Below are 19,824 nucleotides of genomic sequence, written 5' to 3' on the forward strand. Positions count from 1 at the left end.
ACCACTGATAATTTCCTACCATTTTGTCTGTAATTTGCTAAGTCCCCCCTATTATTATGTTATCCTTCTTTTATTCTTTAAAATTAAAAAAAAAAAAAAAAAGGAAGGTAGGCTCACAGCTTCCTGTCTCCCTTGCTGTGGACTGTTTGTCCCCTTCTGTGCCTATCTGTAATGCCACCCTGCCCTGGGGCCAGCTAAGAACTGACACCTCTACAAACTGTGAGCCAAAATAAACCTTTCCCCTTTAACTTGTACATATCAGGCATTTTGTCCTAGTAACCAAAAAGTAACTGAGAAACCAGTCAAGACAAAAGACTGGAAATCCCTGAGCCATATCAAGAGTCTGCAGTGTCCCATCCCAGTTCACCACCATTTAGCTGGTTGAAACTCTATACTTTAAGAGGAAGTGAAAAACATCTCTCACGACACACATTGACTCTTCTTCGTCGTCGTCATCTTATTTTATGTTTTGTGGTGCTGGGAATCGAACCAGGACCCTGTGCATACAAGGCAAGAGCTCTAACACTGAGACACATCCCAGCCCAACAAACATTGATTCTTTAAGGCTGAAAGGCCAGGGGAGAAGGTACAAGATCAGCATCACAGCAGACTCTGAAGTAGGAGCTCAGACACAGGCCATGCACAAGGAAACCCACCTCCATGTCTGAAATTTTACAATGGAAAGAAAAAAAAATATCAAAGAAATAGTGAAAACACAGTAAGTAAGACATCCCCTCAGTTGGAAAGAATTAAAGCCAATGAAACTAAAATCTTCAAAATCTGAGACTCTCTTAAATAGCTTAGATTTGCTTGACCTCTGTCTCTTTGCCACACTTCTCACTCAGGTCAAATGTAATTTGAAAATATAATTTCTAAATTCCTTTAACTCCCTCACCTCCCCCATTGACTTTTATTCATTTTGACTGACCCTGGGTTCTCTGAGGTAACAAGGGATAGAACCTCTCTGAAAACAGACACATATCATCATAAATGGACTAAGAATCAAACTTGTTTTCCTTGAGGGGTTTGTCAGTGCACCAAGGGCAGCCGAGACTAGACTTCCAAGCAGCAGCCTTACTGAAAATCAGCAGGTGCTGTGGAACCCCTAACTCTGTGGGGGGGTCCATGTAACAACTGCTTTCATCACTTGCACTGCCCTGTGAGCCACATGACCACCTATGAGATAGCTGTTGTCAGCATTTCCAAGATGAGGAGAGATAGGATCAAAAGGAGTAAATATACTCAACACACAGCTGGCAAACCAAGGATTTCAAGATGTCTTCTCACCCTGAATCCACAATAGTTTTAAACCACAATGTCACAAATTGGAACATGGATGTAATCAGAGGACAGTTCATGCACAGTCCATGGGAACCTGGCAAAAATTCTCACTATGTGTAACATATCCCCCAAATTAGTAAAAAAGGCCAGTGGTACTTTCAAGCAATATCATTGAAGTATTTTGAAATCAGATCCACTTAAAAGACTTATGAAGGGTTCCTTGGATGGATTACACAGAAATGTGAAATATTCTATTACAGAGCTGCCCTCTCCATGACAGAAGCTATGGGATTCATGGTGGGGGCAGGGGGAAGGCGTGAACCTTTCCAATCAGCTTCTGCCAAGAAACTAGGATGGGAGATTAGGTGGAGGTAAGCACCTTGAGCTCTTGTCCTTCTCCAGCACTTACACCAAGTGACTTCAATCCCATCATTTAAGCTCAGATAGCCGCACTCTTGTAACTCAGAAGTGAAGGTAATACTACCAACCTCCCAGGGCCCAAGTAAAGAATAATGCCATCATGGAGGCAGCCTGCCAAGTGTTTATTAACTATCCTTACTTCTGCCAACAGTCAGCTCCTGTCCCATCCTCAGGGCTTATCAAATTCCCACAGCACTGCTGTCCCTATCCTGGGAGTTTCCTAACAGCGTCTTCATGATGAAGATGCGAAGCCACCCATGCTTCTGCACTGACAACCTCTAAGTCACACAAGTAAATCCTTCTGAGGACAGACCTCATTGGTCTCTCTCAACATCTTTGCAGCCTTGCAGTGCTCTATATTTCTTTAATGGTTACCCTGCATTAAAACCAGGACGATCCAAAAAAAAATGATATACTTATGAATCAATCTGACAAAGGAAGTAAAAGACCTATACAATGAAAATTACAATACTCTGAAAAAGGAGATCAGAGGATATCAGAAAATGGGAAGGGCTGGGGATACAGCTCAGTGGCATAAGTGTTTGCCTGGCAAGCTCACCGTCCTGAGTTCGATTCCTGGTACCAAAAAAAAAAAAAAAGAGAAAATGGGAAGATATCCCTTGGTCATGGGTAGGAAGAGCCAACATAGTGAAAATGATCATGCTTCCAAAATTGTTGTACAGATTCAATGCAATCCTGATCAAAATACCATGAACAGACCTCACAGAACTGCAGAAGACATTCCTAAAATTCATTTGGAACCAGAAGGGACCTAGAATACCAAAAACAATTCTCAGCAACAGAGGCAAGGCAGAGGTATCCCAATTCCTGACTTGAAATTATACTACAAAGCTACTGTGATAAAAACAGCATGGTACTGGCAAAAAAAAAAAACAGACCTGAGAATCAGTGAAACAGATTAGAAGATACAGAAACAACTCCAAACACACTCAGCCATCTTATTTTTGACAAAGGGGCCAAACATGTTCACTGGAAGAAAGATAGCCTCTTTTATAAATGGTGCTGGAAAAACTGGCTTTCCACATGCTGAAGATTAAAACTAGTCCCATATCTTTCACTAAACTAAAATCAAAATGGATCAAAGAGCTAAACAGTAAAACAGAAACACTTAATCTGGTGGAAGAAAGAACAGGCAGCACTTTTGAAGACATAGGTGTAATCGAAGATTTCATGAACAAAACTCAATTGCACAAGACATACCATAAAGGATCAACAACTGAGATCTCATCTTATTAAGAAAGCTTCTGCACCACAAAAGAAATCACCAACATAGTGTAAAGGCAGCCCACAGAGTGGAAAAGATTTTAGCTAGTTGTCCTTCAGACAAAAGACTAGTATCTAGAACATATAAAGAACTGAAAAAAATAAGATTCCCCAAATTTAAACAGCCTGTCCAAAAAGGGCATCTGAGATAAATACACACTTCTCAGATCAATAAATACAAATGGCAAATAAATACATGAAAATATGTTCAACATCATTGGTCATTTGCGAGATGCAAATTAAAACACTGACATTCCATCTCACTCCAGAAAGAATGGCTATCATCAAAGAATCGATCAATAACAAATGCTGGAGGGGTTGTGGGGAAAAAAGAAACCCTTTTCTACTGTTGGTGGGAGTGTAGACTGGTACAACCACTGTGGAAATCAGTGTGGAGATTCCTCAAAAAATGAGGATGAGAGGTCCCATTTGACCCAGCTATTTCCCTACTGGGTATCTTCCTGGAAGAATTAAAAACATCAGACCACAGCAATACATGTGCACCCATGTTTATAGCAGCACAGTTTGTAATAGCTAAATCTTGGAAACAACCCAAATGTCTATCAATTGAGGAATGGATAAAAAAGATGTAGGTTTTTTTATACAATAGAGTACTACTCAGCCACAAAGAATAAACCTGAAACAATTCTAGGTAAATAAATGGACCTTGAGACCATACTCTTAAGTGAAATACATTATCTCCCTGGTGTGAGAAACTGAAAGAGTAAATAAAGACCAAAATATACAACAGATATTGTGAAATAGGAAGAAAAATTGTTTAAAAGGAAAGAGGAACTAGGGAGGAGGAAGGGAGAAAGGAAGGAAAGGAAAAGAAAAAAGTGATATAAGAAGGATAAAATGGAAGCAAAGCTTTGTAAATAAGGAGGAGGAGAAGGGCTGAAGGGAGGAAGGTTGGGGAAAACAGAGCAATCAGGATATATCATACACAGGTACACATTACCTGTGATGAAATGATCATTATGTATATCTAAATTGTAGCAGAAAACTCATCAGCAGAGACAGCATGATGGAAATTGAAAATCCTGATTTAAATATTTGGAATACTGGTTGACATTTTCACCTTGGAAACATTTAAATTTTTAACTCTGAAGATATACAAAAAGTAGAGTAAAATTGCTAAATATATAAATAAATAAAACCAAGATGCTGCTTTGTTGATTATTTTCAGAGAAAGTCAGTCTTATATGCCTCCTGGGACACCAATCCTGCACCCTGCCAACGCCACCTCAAATAGCATCAGAAGTCACAGTTTAAACCTATGTGACATCAAAAAATGGGAGGTTCTCTACTGTTTGGCAGCTCCTGTCTATCTAGAAACTCTCCTAAAATGGGCCACATCACCTGCAGAGGAAGGACATGGTGGCCCGAACTGCCATCTGTGAGGGAAAAGCAAGAACAAGAAACCAGGAGATCCTGATTCAAGGTGCATCCACTTACCTAGTTCAAGTCTCAGCTCCTGGCTTCCTAGTTGGAGTTTCCTCACCACAGATGGCTAGGCTCACAGCCAGATCTTTAGATTTCAAATGCCAACACACTCTAAGTCTGGGAAGTGATTTACAATCATCCACTTGTGATTTTTGTAGGAAAGAATAGCAACAAAATTTGCCACATACCCACTAAAATAGCAAGAATGTACAAGAGTCAACTATTGGTATACACAATAGCATGGATGAAATTCGAAAGCATTTTTGGAAGTGAAAGAAGCCTGACACTAAAAGCTGTGTGATTCCATCTATACAGAACATTCTAGAAAAAGCAAAACTTACAGCCAGGGGACAAGTTAGTGGTTATGGTCGCTAAGAGCATAAAGGGGTGGGTGCTGACCACATCAGGGCAATGAAGGAAATTAGTGGGGAGTATCACTGTGATTATTGTGGTGGTTGCATGACTAGACCTCTGTCAAAACTCAGTTTTACACTTCAAAGAGTACATTTTACTGCATGAAAATTATACTCGGGGCTGGGGATATAGCTCAGGAGTACAGTGCCTGCCTTCAAGCACAAGGTCCTGAGTTCGATTCTTGGTACCAAAAAAAAAAAAAAGAAAGAAAGAAATTACACCTCAATAAACCTGACATTTTTAAAGGTAAGTGATTAGTCAATACTCTACATTTTCTTTAATGAAAAAGAACATTTAATCTTCCAAAAGCAAACCAATTCAATTTCTGAAAAAAGAGTAGTTTCATTAATCACACATTAAATAAAGGTAGCTTGGGGAACAATTCCTTCTTTTTTCTCATTTTACTTCTAGACTGGGGAAAACCTCATCAGGGAGTGATTAAAGCAGGTAAGGGTTTCAGAACCACTGGACTTGTCACCTTTAAAGGCTTCATTCACTCTGGAGTTTCGTGGTTCTGTCTTCCTGCAGGTCTTATTAAAGTGAGTTAGAATGCTGGTAGCATCTCACCTGCCTGATATTTGTTCCAAGAAACTTGATTTTAAGTACAAAGTCTTTAACAGATGGAAGTCCTACTAGCTGTAGGGCAGTATTCTCCACCGTCTAGTGGGGAGGATCTAATTTGCTGAGAGGCTGAGGAAGAAACACAGTGAAGAGAAGACAGCAGATGGTCCTGACCATGATGCTAATCGAGTAATAACCCTACAGTTAACTGGATGCCAAGTTACCATTTGCTTTAAGCCACACTTTATTTTCACTAGTAATTTCTGCCTAGGCAGCCTCGGACTTCACAATGCTTTTGCTGAACAACAAGATCTGTTCATACTGAAACGTCCTACTCCCTCCCTAGTCACACTGGCTAGGGTGTGAGTGAATGGTAGCAGTAACTTCACCTCCAGTTATCCAGTTAGGAAGCATACAGGCCTAAACACCCAATTATTTATTTTGGTTCTATTATTTTGGTTCAGTATTCCTAAAACTAACCAGAGAATATATCAAGAAATCAAGTTCTGTCTTTAAAGTCTTCTTTCTCACTGGCAGTAGGATGCCTTCACTTCCCTCCTCCCCAGTGATTCATCAAAAGAAAAGAAAACACAGAATTGGAAGTTCAAACTAAAGCATCTTCTTAAGACAATTTAGCAGTGTCTGTGAAAATCCAAAAGACACATATTCTATGATTCAGCAAGTCCACTGAGATAAATTCATCCTATAGATACAAACCTAGAGGTATAAAATGAATACATGTAATGAAGACATTTATTACAGCACTACATATAACAACAAAAAGAAAACAAATGTAAATGTCCATCAGGAGAGGACTAAATGCGTGGACACCCACTCCTTAGAGCACTAACCAGCCACCCTAAAAAGAGTGAAGTACAGCCACACATCTGACACGGTAAGAGCTCCAAAGTATTATATAAGTGAAAAAAAACTATGCACTATATGGTCCCACTGATATAAAAACTAGATGTAAACAGAGGTACAAGCAGATATCACACACGCCCCAATACAGACTAGCATACCCCTGAATTCACTAGACTGGTATATGAGGGCAATGATCTCTAATAAGCATGTTTAGCAAAAAGTAGGCTAGCTCCTTTTTGCTTTATCCTCTATTTTATAAAAACACTAAAGTGAAAAGATATATAAGGAAAAAAAACAAACCGCCCTGCAGTGGTTTGTATAAAATATTGATGAAATATCCAGAACTCTACCACAACTCCTAAAAAAATAAAAGGTCTGAGGGGGAAAGGTTTTAGAAGAAGGGTTCTGCCTACAGTTACTGAAGATTCAACTGGGGAAAAGTCAAGAGGGGCGCTGTGGGCAACCGTGACTGTCAAAACCAAGTCAAGAACAAGCGGACACCTCATTTAACAAAAGTCATCGTGAAGAAATCATTTCAGGTTGTATTAGGAGACAAAACACAAAGTAAATGAAGATGTCACAGGGCCTGAGCTAGCAAGCAGGCAGGTTACAGAATATGGAGTCATTAGAAGTCTGGATCTGTCTACCAGACGTAATACAGGAAAACACAACAATTGGATATACTAAATTGAACTCATGAGATAATAGAGGTAGGCATTTGAGCATTAAGTTTAACAAATATTCATTGCTGTGGAAAATGCATTTTGTAATGATGTCCTGTGCTTTTATAATTGGACATTTTCCATGGTAATCTCTGAACATGCCCACCTCATCCTCCTGCACATGTAACACAAGATCTCTCAAGGCCCTGAAGAGAAAAATCACACTTGGATGCCAAAGTACCCAAGAACATTCTTACACTCTTGGAATGCAGATTCTCTTTGCAGGGGACAGAATCCAGATGAGGTCTCAGTTTTATTTAAGGATCAGTGACAAGAACTAGTCCTCAAGAACTGTAAATCTGACAACTCTGACTCCACAGTGAAATCACCCACTTGAGTTTCTCAATGGGCCAGTTAACAGCAACCTAAATTGACTTCGGAAAGCAATAGAAGTGTCTTTCTAGAATCAGTACCCATACTGCCTGTGTACCTGGATGTTCTACCTGTAACAAAATCCTGTTTCTCTGGACCAGGCTTTAAATTTAAATGCAGCAGGACAAGGATGCATTCCATTACAGTGGATAACTTAAAAATAAAATGAAAACCATCTTCCCCAAAGACACAGATGGCTGGGCTGAGAGCAGCCGACCAGGTGACTCAGCGGCCTCTGCCTCTCCCCGGGTTACTTACCTTCGAATTCGTTTCCATGTGGTATTTGGCACAAGCGCGAAGCTGAGTCACCCAAAACTGTTTCTCTTTTGCATCGGCAGCTGAAATAGAGATAGAAACATTTGTAGAGGTTGTTCCAAAAAACAGTAAACTTATTTCTACACCCACCAAAGAGGGCAAGGGGTTCAGGCACCAAGAGATCCAGGAAGAAGTCAGGGGAAAGCAAATGCAGATCAGTGTTCTCAAGAGGCCTGAACTTAAACCAAGAAGCAAATCACAGCCAAGAGTGGTGGTGCAGCCCTGATATCCCAGGTACTCAAGAGGCTGAGGCAGGAGGGCTGCAAGTTTAAAGCCAGCCTGGGCAACTCGGTATGACCCTGCCTCAAAATTTTAACTGAAGGGCTGGGGATGTAAGCTTAGCGGTAGAGCACCCTTGGGTTAATCTCCAGTACAAAGGGCGAAAAGGGAAAAGGGGAGGGGAAGAAAAAACAATAAATCACACTGAATCCCACAAACTCCCTCTTGGGGCATACGAAGAATTTATTCTGAAAGATGTTATAAGAACAATTTCACCATTCTTTTTCAGTCTCCGCTGGAAGTCATTTCTGCTTCTTTAAAGAGGCAGCAGGAAAGAAATCTGATTATTTTAAAATGCCTCTACCTGATGTGGCTATTAGGAGGATCAGAAGACAGTTTTCAGGGCTGAGTTGAATTTCCATGGTAATATATGTTCTCAAGGATTCATATGATTCATATGGATAGAACAAGACACCAAGTGCTGCCTTACCAAAGGCACCAAATCCCCCAGAGACATTAACATGCAAGTCAACTGCATGGCCAGCATCTTACATCTACGCCCTACCTCTAAATAATATATATAAAATCCTTCTTGAAGCAGGAGGATTCCAAGTCTGAGTCCAGCCTAGGCAACTTCCTAAAACCCTGTCTCAAAACTAGAGGCAGAAGAGGGGGAGGAGGAGGGGGAGTGAAGCTTGGGAATGTAGCTCAGTGTGAAAGTCCTGGGTTCAACCCTAGCACCACAAAAATAAAAAAACAAACAAAAAATATATGGGTATACAGCAGGTTCTAATAAACTCTAAATCCATTTAACTGTATTAATAACTGCATAAATATTGTCTGTGTGGAAAAAATTATTCCTATGGAAATTATACTTGTTTTAGAAATAAGCCTAAGTGTTATTTGTCGATAAAACCCAACTTCAGTATGAACCTGCAAGGATTCTTAGGCTGGGTCCTTCCTAAGGGATGGAGAGGGTACCTTTCCAACAGTGTAAGAGTATTTGTCTGTCAGGAGGCTTGCTCCCTAGTGTGAGACCAGGTGAAATTCACTTGTAAAAAAAAGAAAGCACTCTCCAAAGGCTCAGCAGTGGAAATATTCCCCAAAACTAAATATCCATACTCCAACTCCACGGCCCACAGGGATGCGGGAAACGAAAAACCTCCCAGTGGGATGGGCAAGGACACCTTACAAGCATGTGGAAATTTACCCTGCCACTTTCCTACTTACGTTCGCTAAATTTAGCAATTGTGACTATTTCATGCAAATAATAAAACTTTTATGTTTGCTATTAAGATTACCCTTTTTAAAAAGCTGGGGTTTAATAATCCATAGAATATTAAGAACTCAAACACAGAACGAAATGGCTCAATTGTCAAATTAGTTAGATTTTTCTTTTGTGTGGGTCTATATCATTTTATAAAGCATAAGCAGAGGGAAAGTGCCATCAAATTTTTCCCCTGCTATTGTTTCTGCTCTTAGCTTCTTAAGCAATAAACAGCAAAGCGAAGCCGAGGACCATATAAATCCAGCCAGCTGGAACGCATGTTGCATGAAGTCTCAAAGGAACGTGAATCTCAGCACATTCCTGAAAAACCAAAAAACTTCCCTCAACTGCAGGCAGTGGTATTTCATAGGGTTCTGGGTTGTTTTATAGATTCTGAAATAGAATTTGTTTACGGAAGATAAAGAAACTAGCTTGTGCCATCTCCTGTGCTGTAAAGCCTGGCTGTAGCGGAGTGAAACTGCAGCAGGGGGTGGGCAATCCAGGCCCTCAGTCTGGGGTTGCTGAGGCAACCTGCCACTAGCGGACAGATGACAAGGGGTCGTCTCGCGGTCCTTCACTCTCACTTAGCCAGTGTTAATAAGAAGGCAGAATCATGCGATATTCTCGATATCTAACACCTGGTTCACATTCTCAGGCTTAGCAAAGAACACTGATTTGTGTGTGTGCCTGAGGATAGTGTGTATACCCATCTGGATGCGTGGAGCATCACAGATTCCTGCTTGAATGGTCTAACAAGTTACACTGCCACAGTCACTGTGCAATGGACACACCCTAAAGGATAACGCCAGACTCCCGTGACAGTCGTCGTCATTTCTGAGGCCGCTGGGTAGACACTGGCTTTCAGGAGGCAGAGAGGAGAGAAAACATACAAGGGGAAAGTAACACCACTTGGCTTCTCCATGGGCTGTATGACCACAGTGGGTTGGACAGGACTTGAATAAAACACCCTGTACTAAGAGAAGGTTCCAAGCATGCACGTCCAACCTTCTGGGCTGCCTGGACTGCACAGAGTAAAGAGGAATTATTATAAATTATATCACATAGTTAACATATACAAGCAACTAAACTTCCTGTATTTTTTATATTTTATTATAACATTAAAACTAAATAACACAATAAGCCCATGGAGCATGTGCTGGACATGTCAGAGAGGCCTTGGAGGAAGGAAATATCATCCTTAAAATGTTTATTTTTTTCTCCCATAGCAAATTCTCCCACAGGGTACTGGAATGAAGATTCAAACATAGTGAACTGTTAAAGGTGATTTAAAAGAAAATAATATTTTTTTTAAACCAAGAGAGCCATCACGATTGCATCTATAGCAGCCCACAAGGCCCAAATGGTAAGTGGCCAGGAACGGAACATACCTCTCAGTTTGTACATCTCTCCGCTAGCAGAGTACACGACCAGCATGTGGGGAGCTTCGTCACTCAGGGACACTATGGCTCCAGATAAAGACAGGGCTCCTCGAGGTTTCTGGTGTTTGCTTTGCTCATTCACAAAATACTGCAGGATGCCAGCCTCAAAATCCAGCACAAAGTACCTGCACAGAGAAAGCACATCATTTTTCTCTACCAGGATATCCCATATAGCAACAAAGAAGGATGAAACAATCCAGAAGCTGACATCACTGCTCCGGATTCATGAGCTGGAGACCAAAAGTTCCTCCCACAGCCCCACAGAAGTCAGCCTGGATAAGGAGGGCACACTGGATTCTTCGGTCAGAATGGATCTTCTAACAGGCCATGGTAGGCAAGGTCGGGAGCATTCAGGACTTAGTACAATGCCCACCACCTACACATCAGAATGGCAGAGGACTAACAGAAGCCTTGCCACAGGGCATCTCCTAGAATGCTCCTCACAGTATCACCAGAGTAGCCAGGACTCAGTAGACCTGGGAGAGGTGATTTCACATTCCGATAGCAGCAGCAAGCAGGGCCTCCAGCTTCTCACCAGTGGCATGAGTACTATGAGGAATCTGAGCACCTGGTATCACCTGCCAGGGACCGGTGGGTGCTTCTGCAGTCACCTGCACACCCTTTGGCAAGCTATTCCATATGGCCTCTAGCACAAAGGACACCCAAGGTCAAAGGAGAACTGTAGATTGCCTAAGTCACACAACAAGTCTTTGTAGCTAAATATTCAGCCTACTTCTACTCTCTCAAGCTATCACCATGAAGCATTCTACAAAATTCCTCTTCTGCACCAGGATGCAAAGGTCTTCAACCGAGACTCAAACTCTTCTAGGTGCTAGGCCAGTACAGTTCTTGCTGATTTTTCTATTTCTCACTTTGTGTCCCACCCACACCTGCCTTTTCTCATTTCCTTCCTATTCACCAAGTTGCCTTTTACTGCAGCATCTTTGCACGCACGGTTCCTCCTGTCTGGAGCAGTTGTGCAAATGGACAGCAGTTGTCCATGAATTCCAGTGGTCCACACCAGCTGATACTGGTCCACAACAGCCTTTAGAAACTCTTCTTCGGGCTGGGGATTTAGCTCAGCGGCAAAATGCCTGCCTGGCAAGCGCAAGGTCGTGAGTTCGGTTCCTGGTACCGGAGAAAAACCAAAAAAAAAGAAACTCTTCTTGTATTTGGCTTTGTTTCCTTTTTCTAAAAAACATTAACTTTATTTTTCAATCATACTTCATTAAGCGGTACCTCTTTCTGGGTTTTGGGGGGTTTTTTCTTTTTTTTTTTTTTTTTTGTCTTTTTGAGACAGTGTCTCGCTATGCAGTTCAAGCTAGCCTTGAGCTCAGTTTGCAGCCCAGGCTGGTCCCGAACTTGCAGTGATTCTCCTCCCTCAGCCTCCTGAGTGCTGGGATTATAGGCATGCCCACTACGCCTGGCTTGGCTTTGTTTCAACATCCACAGGCACAATCCAGCACAATCCAGCACAATCCGTCACAATCCGTTGGACTTGGAGAGTTCAGATGTCAAACACATGGCACACAGAAGCTATAACTAGTCATGAAACAATCACAATGCAATTGGGAGGAGGTCCTTTACCACGGGCAGGTTGAGAAATACCTGTATCAGCCTATAACATGGATTCCACTTCTCACCATGTTAACGTCCCCAAGCAGATCTAACACTTCTCCTCACAACACCCCAGAACTCTCCCTCACGGCACTGGCCACAGGGGAAGCCTCTGTGTGGCTGATTCTCACTCAACGTGTAGTTTCCCCTCCATACCCTGTACCCTGGGGAGGCGGACCCCATGTTCCCTCAGTACTGACAAAGCACCCAAACTTCATTAACTAGTCACTTGTTAAAGAAATGAACGAAGGAAAAACTACCAAATCCCGTAGTCCCCCATCCATGCCTCGGGGTACCCAGATCATACAGTGACCTCAAAGAGGTACTGCAAAACATTTCCCACTTTTGAGGGGCACATGTAACACTGAACATAGGCCAGATGTTGTCCACACTGGTAATGTGAGTCACTGCCACAGATTCCACAGAAGAGGTACTGCATTCCTTTGACGACAGTCTGTGCAAACGATTTCAGCAGTACTGTGACAAAGACATGCATCAAAGGATACAGGTATAGCTCAGTGGTGGAGCATGTGCCTCTGGATTTAATATGCAGCATGCATACACTCACGCACACTCGCACATGCACACACACACACACCTATACACAATGTAGAACTAGAAGAGAGAGCAACAGTGTCTCAGGATTTCAAGATTTGAGAAACTGTATAGTACCTCTAGGTGCATAAATTCTATTCTTTCAACTGATAATTTTTCAACTGAATACTGAGATGTCAGGGCATAAATATGTACAAAGTATATAATGAAGCTGTTCACTACTTACTTTAACCTAGAAGCACCACTAACAAAGCTTATAAACTTCCCCCATACTCTGACTAGAAACTAACAGACAAACATTGTACCCATTTTACAGAGAGCCTATGGTACAAAGAAACTTGAAGTCCAAGCCCTGCTCCTGGGCATTTACTGCCCAGGCTTCAGCAACTGCAACAATCACAAACACTATTCTAATCTCACTTAAGTCTTCCCCTGTCTCTTTCCCCATGTTCCTCTCCAGCATCTGCCTAGGTAGTTTATCTCCCAAACCTCCCTGCTCCAGAAGAGCTCACAGTGTTGCAGCCCCTCTCCCGGGGAAGGTCCCTCCCCTCCCACTTCCCCTCCTTGGGGACCTAGGAGCAGCCAGCATATAGGCACATGACTGTGGCATCTCAACCCTCCGCAGCTTCCATCCCCCTAAGAAATCTTCCACTTTGGGTTATTTTTAACATTGCAGATGGCCTGACCAAGATTATTTTACTCCTCTCCTTCCCTCCTCTCTCTCAAGTCACTACAATGCACTGCTGGTTCTCATGACTAGCACAGATAAATCAAGACATAAAAATGTATTACCACCAGAACTGACCCAGCAGTATCAGAGACTATGGCTGCTAAGAGATTGAGCCAACAGAATGTGAACCCAGGAAATGCAGGCGTGGCCCATAAATACACACGCAGGTGCAAGTGCACACACACACACACACACACACGTACGCACACACTCACTCTCACAGTGCCATCTGGGAGCAAGACAATGGCACCAGCAAACCCATGAGAGAAGAGTCTCCGAATCACCACCCCCGGGTCTCTGAGTCACCATCTGGCAGAGAATCCCCTCCTAGAGCCCATCTGACCAGCTGGCCGCAGGAGTGACAGTTCACTGAAGTGCACACCTGGCACAGCAGCTAGTGCACACAACATTCTTTTTTCCCTTTCCTGCCCTACCTGAAATTTGTTCCTACTCTCCTAGATGAGGCAAAAACCAAACAGACAAAAGAACAACCAGAGTAATTTCTGAGCTGCCAGTGGTCAAATTAAGAGCTGATCTTGCCTTCTCCTCAGGAGGAAATGTTCAAGCTGGCCTACGTGTATCGTCCTTGTGACTGAGGCTGTGCAGACACTGGGCAGGCGGTCAGAGCATTAACCTGGCATTCCCACTCAGGAGCATGCCACTCTTACACCCACAAGGAGAGGTACAAGAGGAAGGGGATTACGTTCTCAGTGGAAAGGTAAATACAACTTGCCCTCAACTTCCTCAGTGCCTCCGTTCCCTCTGTCACTGAGCACAGTGGCGAAAAGGTGGACATTAACTCCTCTCTGCTTACTGCTCCCACCAGCCCAGCCACGGGAGCCTGGCAACTCACCTCTGCTGCAGACGCCTGCCCAGTGCACCCCGGCCCACAAATAGTACAGCGGCAAAGGACAAATTCAGAAGCCCACACGAAGAAATGAATTGACTGCTGTTTTGTCTTTTCAATAAGGATGGCAAAATAACCAGCTGACGTCACAGTAGGCAGGACACAGGGACACATCAATGACATTTTACATTACCTATTTCGAACTGCTATCTTAATTCTAACTTCTTGTCTCAGACTGAAAAAGAAAGTTTTACTATTTCCTAAAATAGTTTAGATGCAAATCCACAGGTTTGATTCATGTGTCCTAAGGAAGGTCACCAATAATTCCCTCCTGTTCTAAAGGTAGTTAAATTTTTATCATGTTGGGAGAGGACCAGTAGATACTATCTAATTAACAACTGCACCACACTAAACAAAACATTCTTCCAGCGTGGCCTTTGAAAGATAGATCAGCTCTAGTCATACATAGGTAAAAGCCGTCTGTGTGACATTAAAGAGAGCAATTCCTGTTGGTCACATTCCCTGGGAGGAGAGAAAATTAAATTTGGTTTGCCACAGGGTCATGGCTCTGTCAAGCACTGCTATTTGGAGCCTGTGGCTCTATCTGACAGGCACACCTTTCCTTCTAAATAGGAATGTTAAGCATATTTCTGTATTAGGCTTCATTAAGCCAGTGAAATTGCTAGATAAAAATCCCAAAACATTCTTCACAGTTTTCCCTTGTAGAGAAACGAATGAGATAAACCTAACTCCCAAGGTTCTTTTTTAAACTCACTTTTTGTTGAGTATAACTGACAAATAAAATCATACATATTTAAGGCGTACCACATCATGTTTTGAAATACATATACATTGTAAAATGATTCCTATAATGAAGCTAATTAACGTATCTATCACCTAACATACTTACAGTAATTCTTAATTTCTTCCACTTAGAAACATATTATAATAGCTAAAATCAAAAGAACTATTTTAAAAAGAAAAATGTGCTCATCATCCCTCTCCAAGAGAGACTAAAACAATTCAGTGAACACCATTTTAGACAATTTCTTGATAGCTCTATGCATAAACACACCTTTTAAAGTAAAATTGGCAATGCCATATGTACTGTTTTGTGACATGCTACTTCACAGTGTGGAAACCTTTTCACCTCAAATTCATAACATCCGTATCTCTTAACTATACAATTTATCTTTTCCCACTCCCATTACCTTCCTTTACTTCTCCTCTTCTTATTGTCTTCCATTTGTCTAATAACAGTCTTGCTTCTCCTTTCATGTCATTTTTTTTTTTGGATTCTACATATTAGAGCAAACATGCAACATCTGTCTTTCTGAGTGAGCTTACTTCACTTAACAGGATGACCACCAACCCTATCCATCTTTCTACAGGTGATATAATGTCACTTCTCTTTACTACTGATTAATGCTCCCTTGTGGATATATATACACCACATTTTCTTTAGCCATTCAGTTACCGACGGGCACCTAAGCTGGTTCCCTATCTGAGCTATTGTGAACTGTGCGGCAATAAATGGCAATGCACATGCTGACTTTAATTCCTACAGCATGCTGACTTTAATTCCTTCTGGTGTACACCAAGGAGTGGTATAGCTGGATCAAATGGTAGCTCTATTTTTAGTTAGAGTTTTTTGTTTTTTTCATTTGTTGTCTCAAAACACTCTACCCACTAGCTATCATCTCCCAATCCTCCAGCGAAATCCAGGCATCCACTGCTTTGGAAGGTTCTGTTAGATACAGTGTATTTTCAATGAGTATCTCTGAGCTTAGTGTGCAACCGCACTGCTGTGCAGGAGAACTCACATGTGCAAAGGAGAGCATTCTCTTTGCTATGAGAAACAAAGCAATCAAAGGATGGAGGGGGAGAAAAGAACACGAAGGGAAGAGTCAAACCCGTGCACAAAGCTGCCTTAATTCTTACCAGGCCAGCTTCCTGGTGGCTGCTCTGCCCAGTTCCAAGGCCGGAAGATAAGGTGAGGGCTGAGGACAAGCCACGGCTTCCAGACACATCCTGCTGCCTTCAAAGAAATGCGGGCTGCCCCTCTGTGCACTCATACACACTCACACCTGCACACATGCACACTCCCACTGGCACCCAGAAACACAGGCATCTCACACTCAGGTATCATACACGCTCACCATGGCACACTCATGTATCCACACCCACACTCAAACTCACACACACTTGGACAACTGAACACCACAATCCACCCCAACAAGCACACTTACAAGTGCACACACATGCACACATACTCACACTCACTTGCACATGCCTTTCTCTATTCACTCCCGCACACACCACTGCCCGCGCTACTCACGGTGCTCTCCCAGGCTGACATCCCTCATGGTTCACTGTCTGCCCAACGGCCCTTCCACCCCACCACGCCACCTGCCTGACATAGCTTCATCAAGGATCCCAACCTCAGGGTCTGAACACAGGTGAAAGCATACGCTGTTCCTTGAGGAGGGAGAGAGCCTACAGCACAACGGCAGTGAGCCCCACAGCCCGGGCAGAAAGAGCAAAGCCAAGAGGGCTGGGGCATGGCAGGGGTCAGCAGCACATCAGTGCTAACCGGTAAGAGTTACAGCCAAACTACAGTTCAAGGGAAGCAGAGGAAAACATATGGTAAAAAAAACAGATACATGTATGAGCAGTACAGAGGGAACTGAATGCAAGGTCTTCACACTTAGCAACAGCCCCAGCTCTTTATTATTTTTTTGGTTTTTTCTAAGACAGGGTCTCACTACGTAGCCCAGGCTGGCTTCAAACTTGCAGCAATCCTCCTGCCTCAGCCTCCCGCAGGCTGGGATTACAGGTGTGCACTACCATGCCCAGCCCTTTTTTATTTTTTATTTTGAGACAGGTCTCACTAAGTTGCCCAGGCTAGACTCAAACCTGAGACACTCTTGCCTCGGCCTGGCTGACGCTTTCCTTTGACACAGATCTCTGCTCCACAGGCTTGTCTTAACAAAAAGTGAAATCATTTCATCTAAACTCAAATGGAAAACTTAAAGGAAGAATAAAGATCCTGAGAAGGGAGAATAAGGGCCTTCTCCTCGACATCCGAGCAGAGCACCTTTTCCCCCCATGTCACCATCATGACCAGCAGGGTCTCTAGACCCTCAGTCCTCGCGAGGGCCAGGCCCTTCACCTCCACTCCAGGCATGAGGGCCAGATCCACAGAGGCACAGCATCCCCCACGTGAAAGGAGAACAAGGAGCAGCTCCCTGGCTGGTGCCGTCACCGCTGCACCTGCCTGGCCTTCCCCACGCTAGCTGTCTGAGAAGCAGCTGCTCCTGACGGCTGGGTTGGGAGTACAGGACCTGTGCTTGGCCTGCCTCACCCAACAGGGGCCACAGCAACCTTGCTCTTCAGCTTCCAGCCCTTTACCACAGAGGCCTATTGACTGCCCACCTCTTCCACAATCTCAACCCAGATGCCACAAACACACCAAACTCGCAGAGGCGGGGCCCTGGGCCCTCGGGCATCTCCTCCTCCACGTCCCTCCGATGGACTGGACTGCAGGACAGAGCTGGAGGGGACTGGCCTTTCCCTGTGTACACAGACTCTTCTGCTTCAGAAGCCTTCCAAGTCCCTTCTGCCTACGAACTGGAAACATCATCGCTGAGACCAAGAAGCACCGTGTTTCTCAGACTTCCAGTCTGCTACTGACAGAAAATGAAAGGTGGGGAGAAATAAAAAAGTGAAGCACACTGTGTGCTGGAGGAAGGCGAAACTGTGGCTGCATTTCCCAAATCTACCTTACGTGTCCAGAATTAATACTATCTGTGAATAATTTACTGAACACTGCTTTCAACATATTCAAGTTCTCCCAGAAGTGAGCTCCTTGGAGCTGCCAGTTTTCCAGCAGAAGGGGTCTAAACATCCGCAGGTGGGAGCTGTAACGCCTTAATCCCTGTGATGAGGGAAAATAGAATAAGTCACCCTAAAACATGCCTGAACCTTGATGGTAAAAGGGAAAAAGATTTTTTACTCTTTATAGTGCTCCTGTAACCTCAGATGAGTTTACGCTCAAAACCCTGAGTTTTTGGCTTGGGAGAAAAAGATAAATAGTCTGCAATTTCTCTCATGACAGCCAAATTTCCTGGAAAAGATGCTGGATCCTAGAGCCAAAACCTCACAACAGATTCCAGGGCACAGCACCCGTAGGCAAACTCAATCCCAGCCACACTTAAAGTCTGGAATCCTCTTTATGCTGGGAATTTGTGGCAATGGCTGGGGAAATACAGCAGCCTTTTTGCCTCTCTCAGCTCACCACTCTCATCTACGACTAGAGATTCCCATAGATACCGCCATCCCAAACCACTAACAGATTAGAACACATTCCCGAGGTATTAAGTTGTCAGAGGACCCTACAAGATCATCACCACGCAGGGGCCACAATACTCTATTCCTTAAGAATGATATCAGAACATGATCCATTATTACATACTCAGGCACATAACACTACAAGTTCAATCTCAAATGTATTGAGCTGATATAATATGGCCTGTCTCTAACTTAACCATTATGGTCATATGCAGACATCTTACAGATATGTAAGCTGAACCATTAATAAACATAACTAGTAACATTTACAGAGCACTTTTTATGAGCCAAGATTATATGCCCTACACACAATTCATTTATGCCTCATAGTAGTCTTAGAAAGCAGATGGGATTATAACCCCTTTCTGCAAGTGAAAAACTTCAGGCACAGAAAAGTGGATAATGTGACCCAGATCTTACAGAGAGTTGTTCATCATGGGCCCACGACTGAACCCAGGCAATCTGGCTATGTGGCCCATGTCTCTAAACTATGAGAGATTCTGTATTAAGAAACATGCAAAGCTACATATGCTCAAAATACAGGCAAAAATACAAGATGTGAGTTAAAAATGGGGACTGTTTAAATTTAAATGTTTTTAAGTTATTAAGACACATTGCCATTAATCCCCTCAAGTACTCCCTCTCACTTCAGACACTTATCCCATCGTTCCTCCTACTGTCTCAAGCAATTCTGACATTCTCTTTAGTGTCTTTTCATGGTTGCCTGCCTGTCCTGAATCAATTCAAAATGCTTGCAGCAATTCCATTATTCACTGAATCTAGCACCATGCAAATTCTGGCTCTTTCCCAAAGTCAATGATTGGGAAAGGTAAACATTTTGAATTGGTTCAGAACATCAAGGCAGTCGTGACAATGTAACCAAAGAGGACTCATGAAACAGGACTTCCAAAACTGCTTCAGAAAATGCCAAAAGCAATTCTGGGCAACAAGAGCAAAGCAGAAGGCACCACAATACCTGACTTGAAGTTACACTATGAAGCTACAGTGATAAAAACAACATAGTATTGACAAAAACAGACTTGGATTAATGCACCAGAATGCAGGATGCAGAAACAACCCCAATACATTTAGCTATTTGATCTTTAACAAAGGGACCAAAA

The 19,824-nt window shown here is 42.9% G+C and overlaps 1 protein-coding gene across 3 annotated transcripts in view; it reads right to left on the minus strand.

Moving 5' to 3' along the window:
• Positions 1-19,824, minus strand: part of Osbpl10 (oxysterol binding protein-like 10) — a 298,636-nt gene that overhangs the window by 177,378 nt on the left and 101,434 nt on the right. For all 3 annotated transcript variants that reach the window (XM_005387524.2, XM_005387523.2, XM_013515705.1), the window contains exons 2-3: positions 10,554-10,729; positions 7,623-7,702 (exon numbers count right to left, since the gene is read on the minus strand). In XM_005387524.2, the coding sequence (XP_005387581.1) occupies positions 7,623-7,702; positions 10,554-10,729 (256 nt within the window). The remainder of the gene's footprint in view (positions 1-7,622; positions 7,703-10,553; positions 10,730-19,824) is intronic.

Source organism: Chinchilla lanigera, unplaced genomic scaffold, assembly GCF_000276665.1.
Source record: "Chinchilla lanigera isolate Chin_1 unplaced genomic scaffold, ChiLan1.0 scaffold00029, whole genome shotgun sequence".
NCBI classification, from domain to species: domain Eukaryota; kingdom Metazoa; phylum Chordata; class Mammalia; order Rodentia; family Chinchillidae; genus Chinchilla; species Chinchilla lanigera.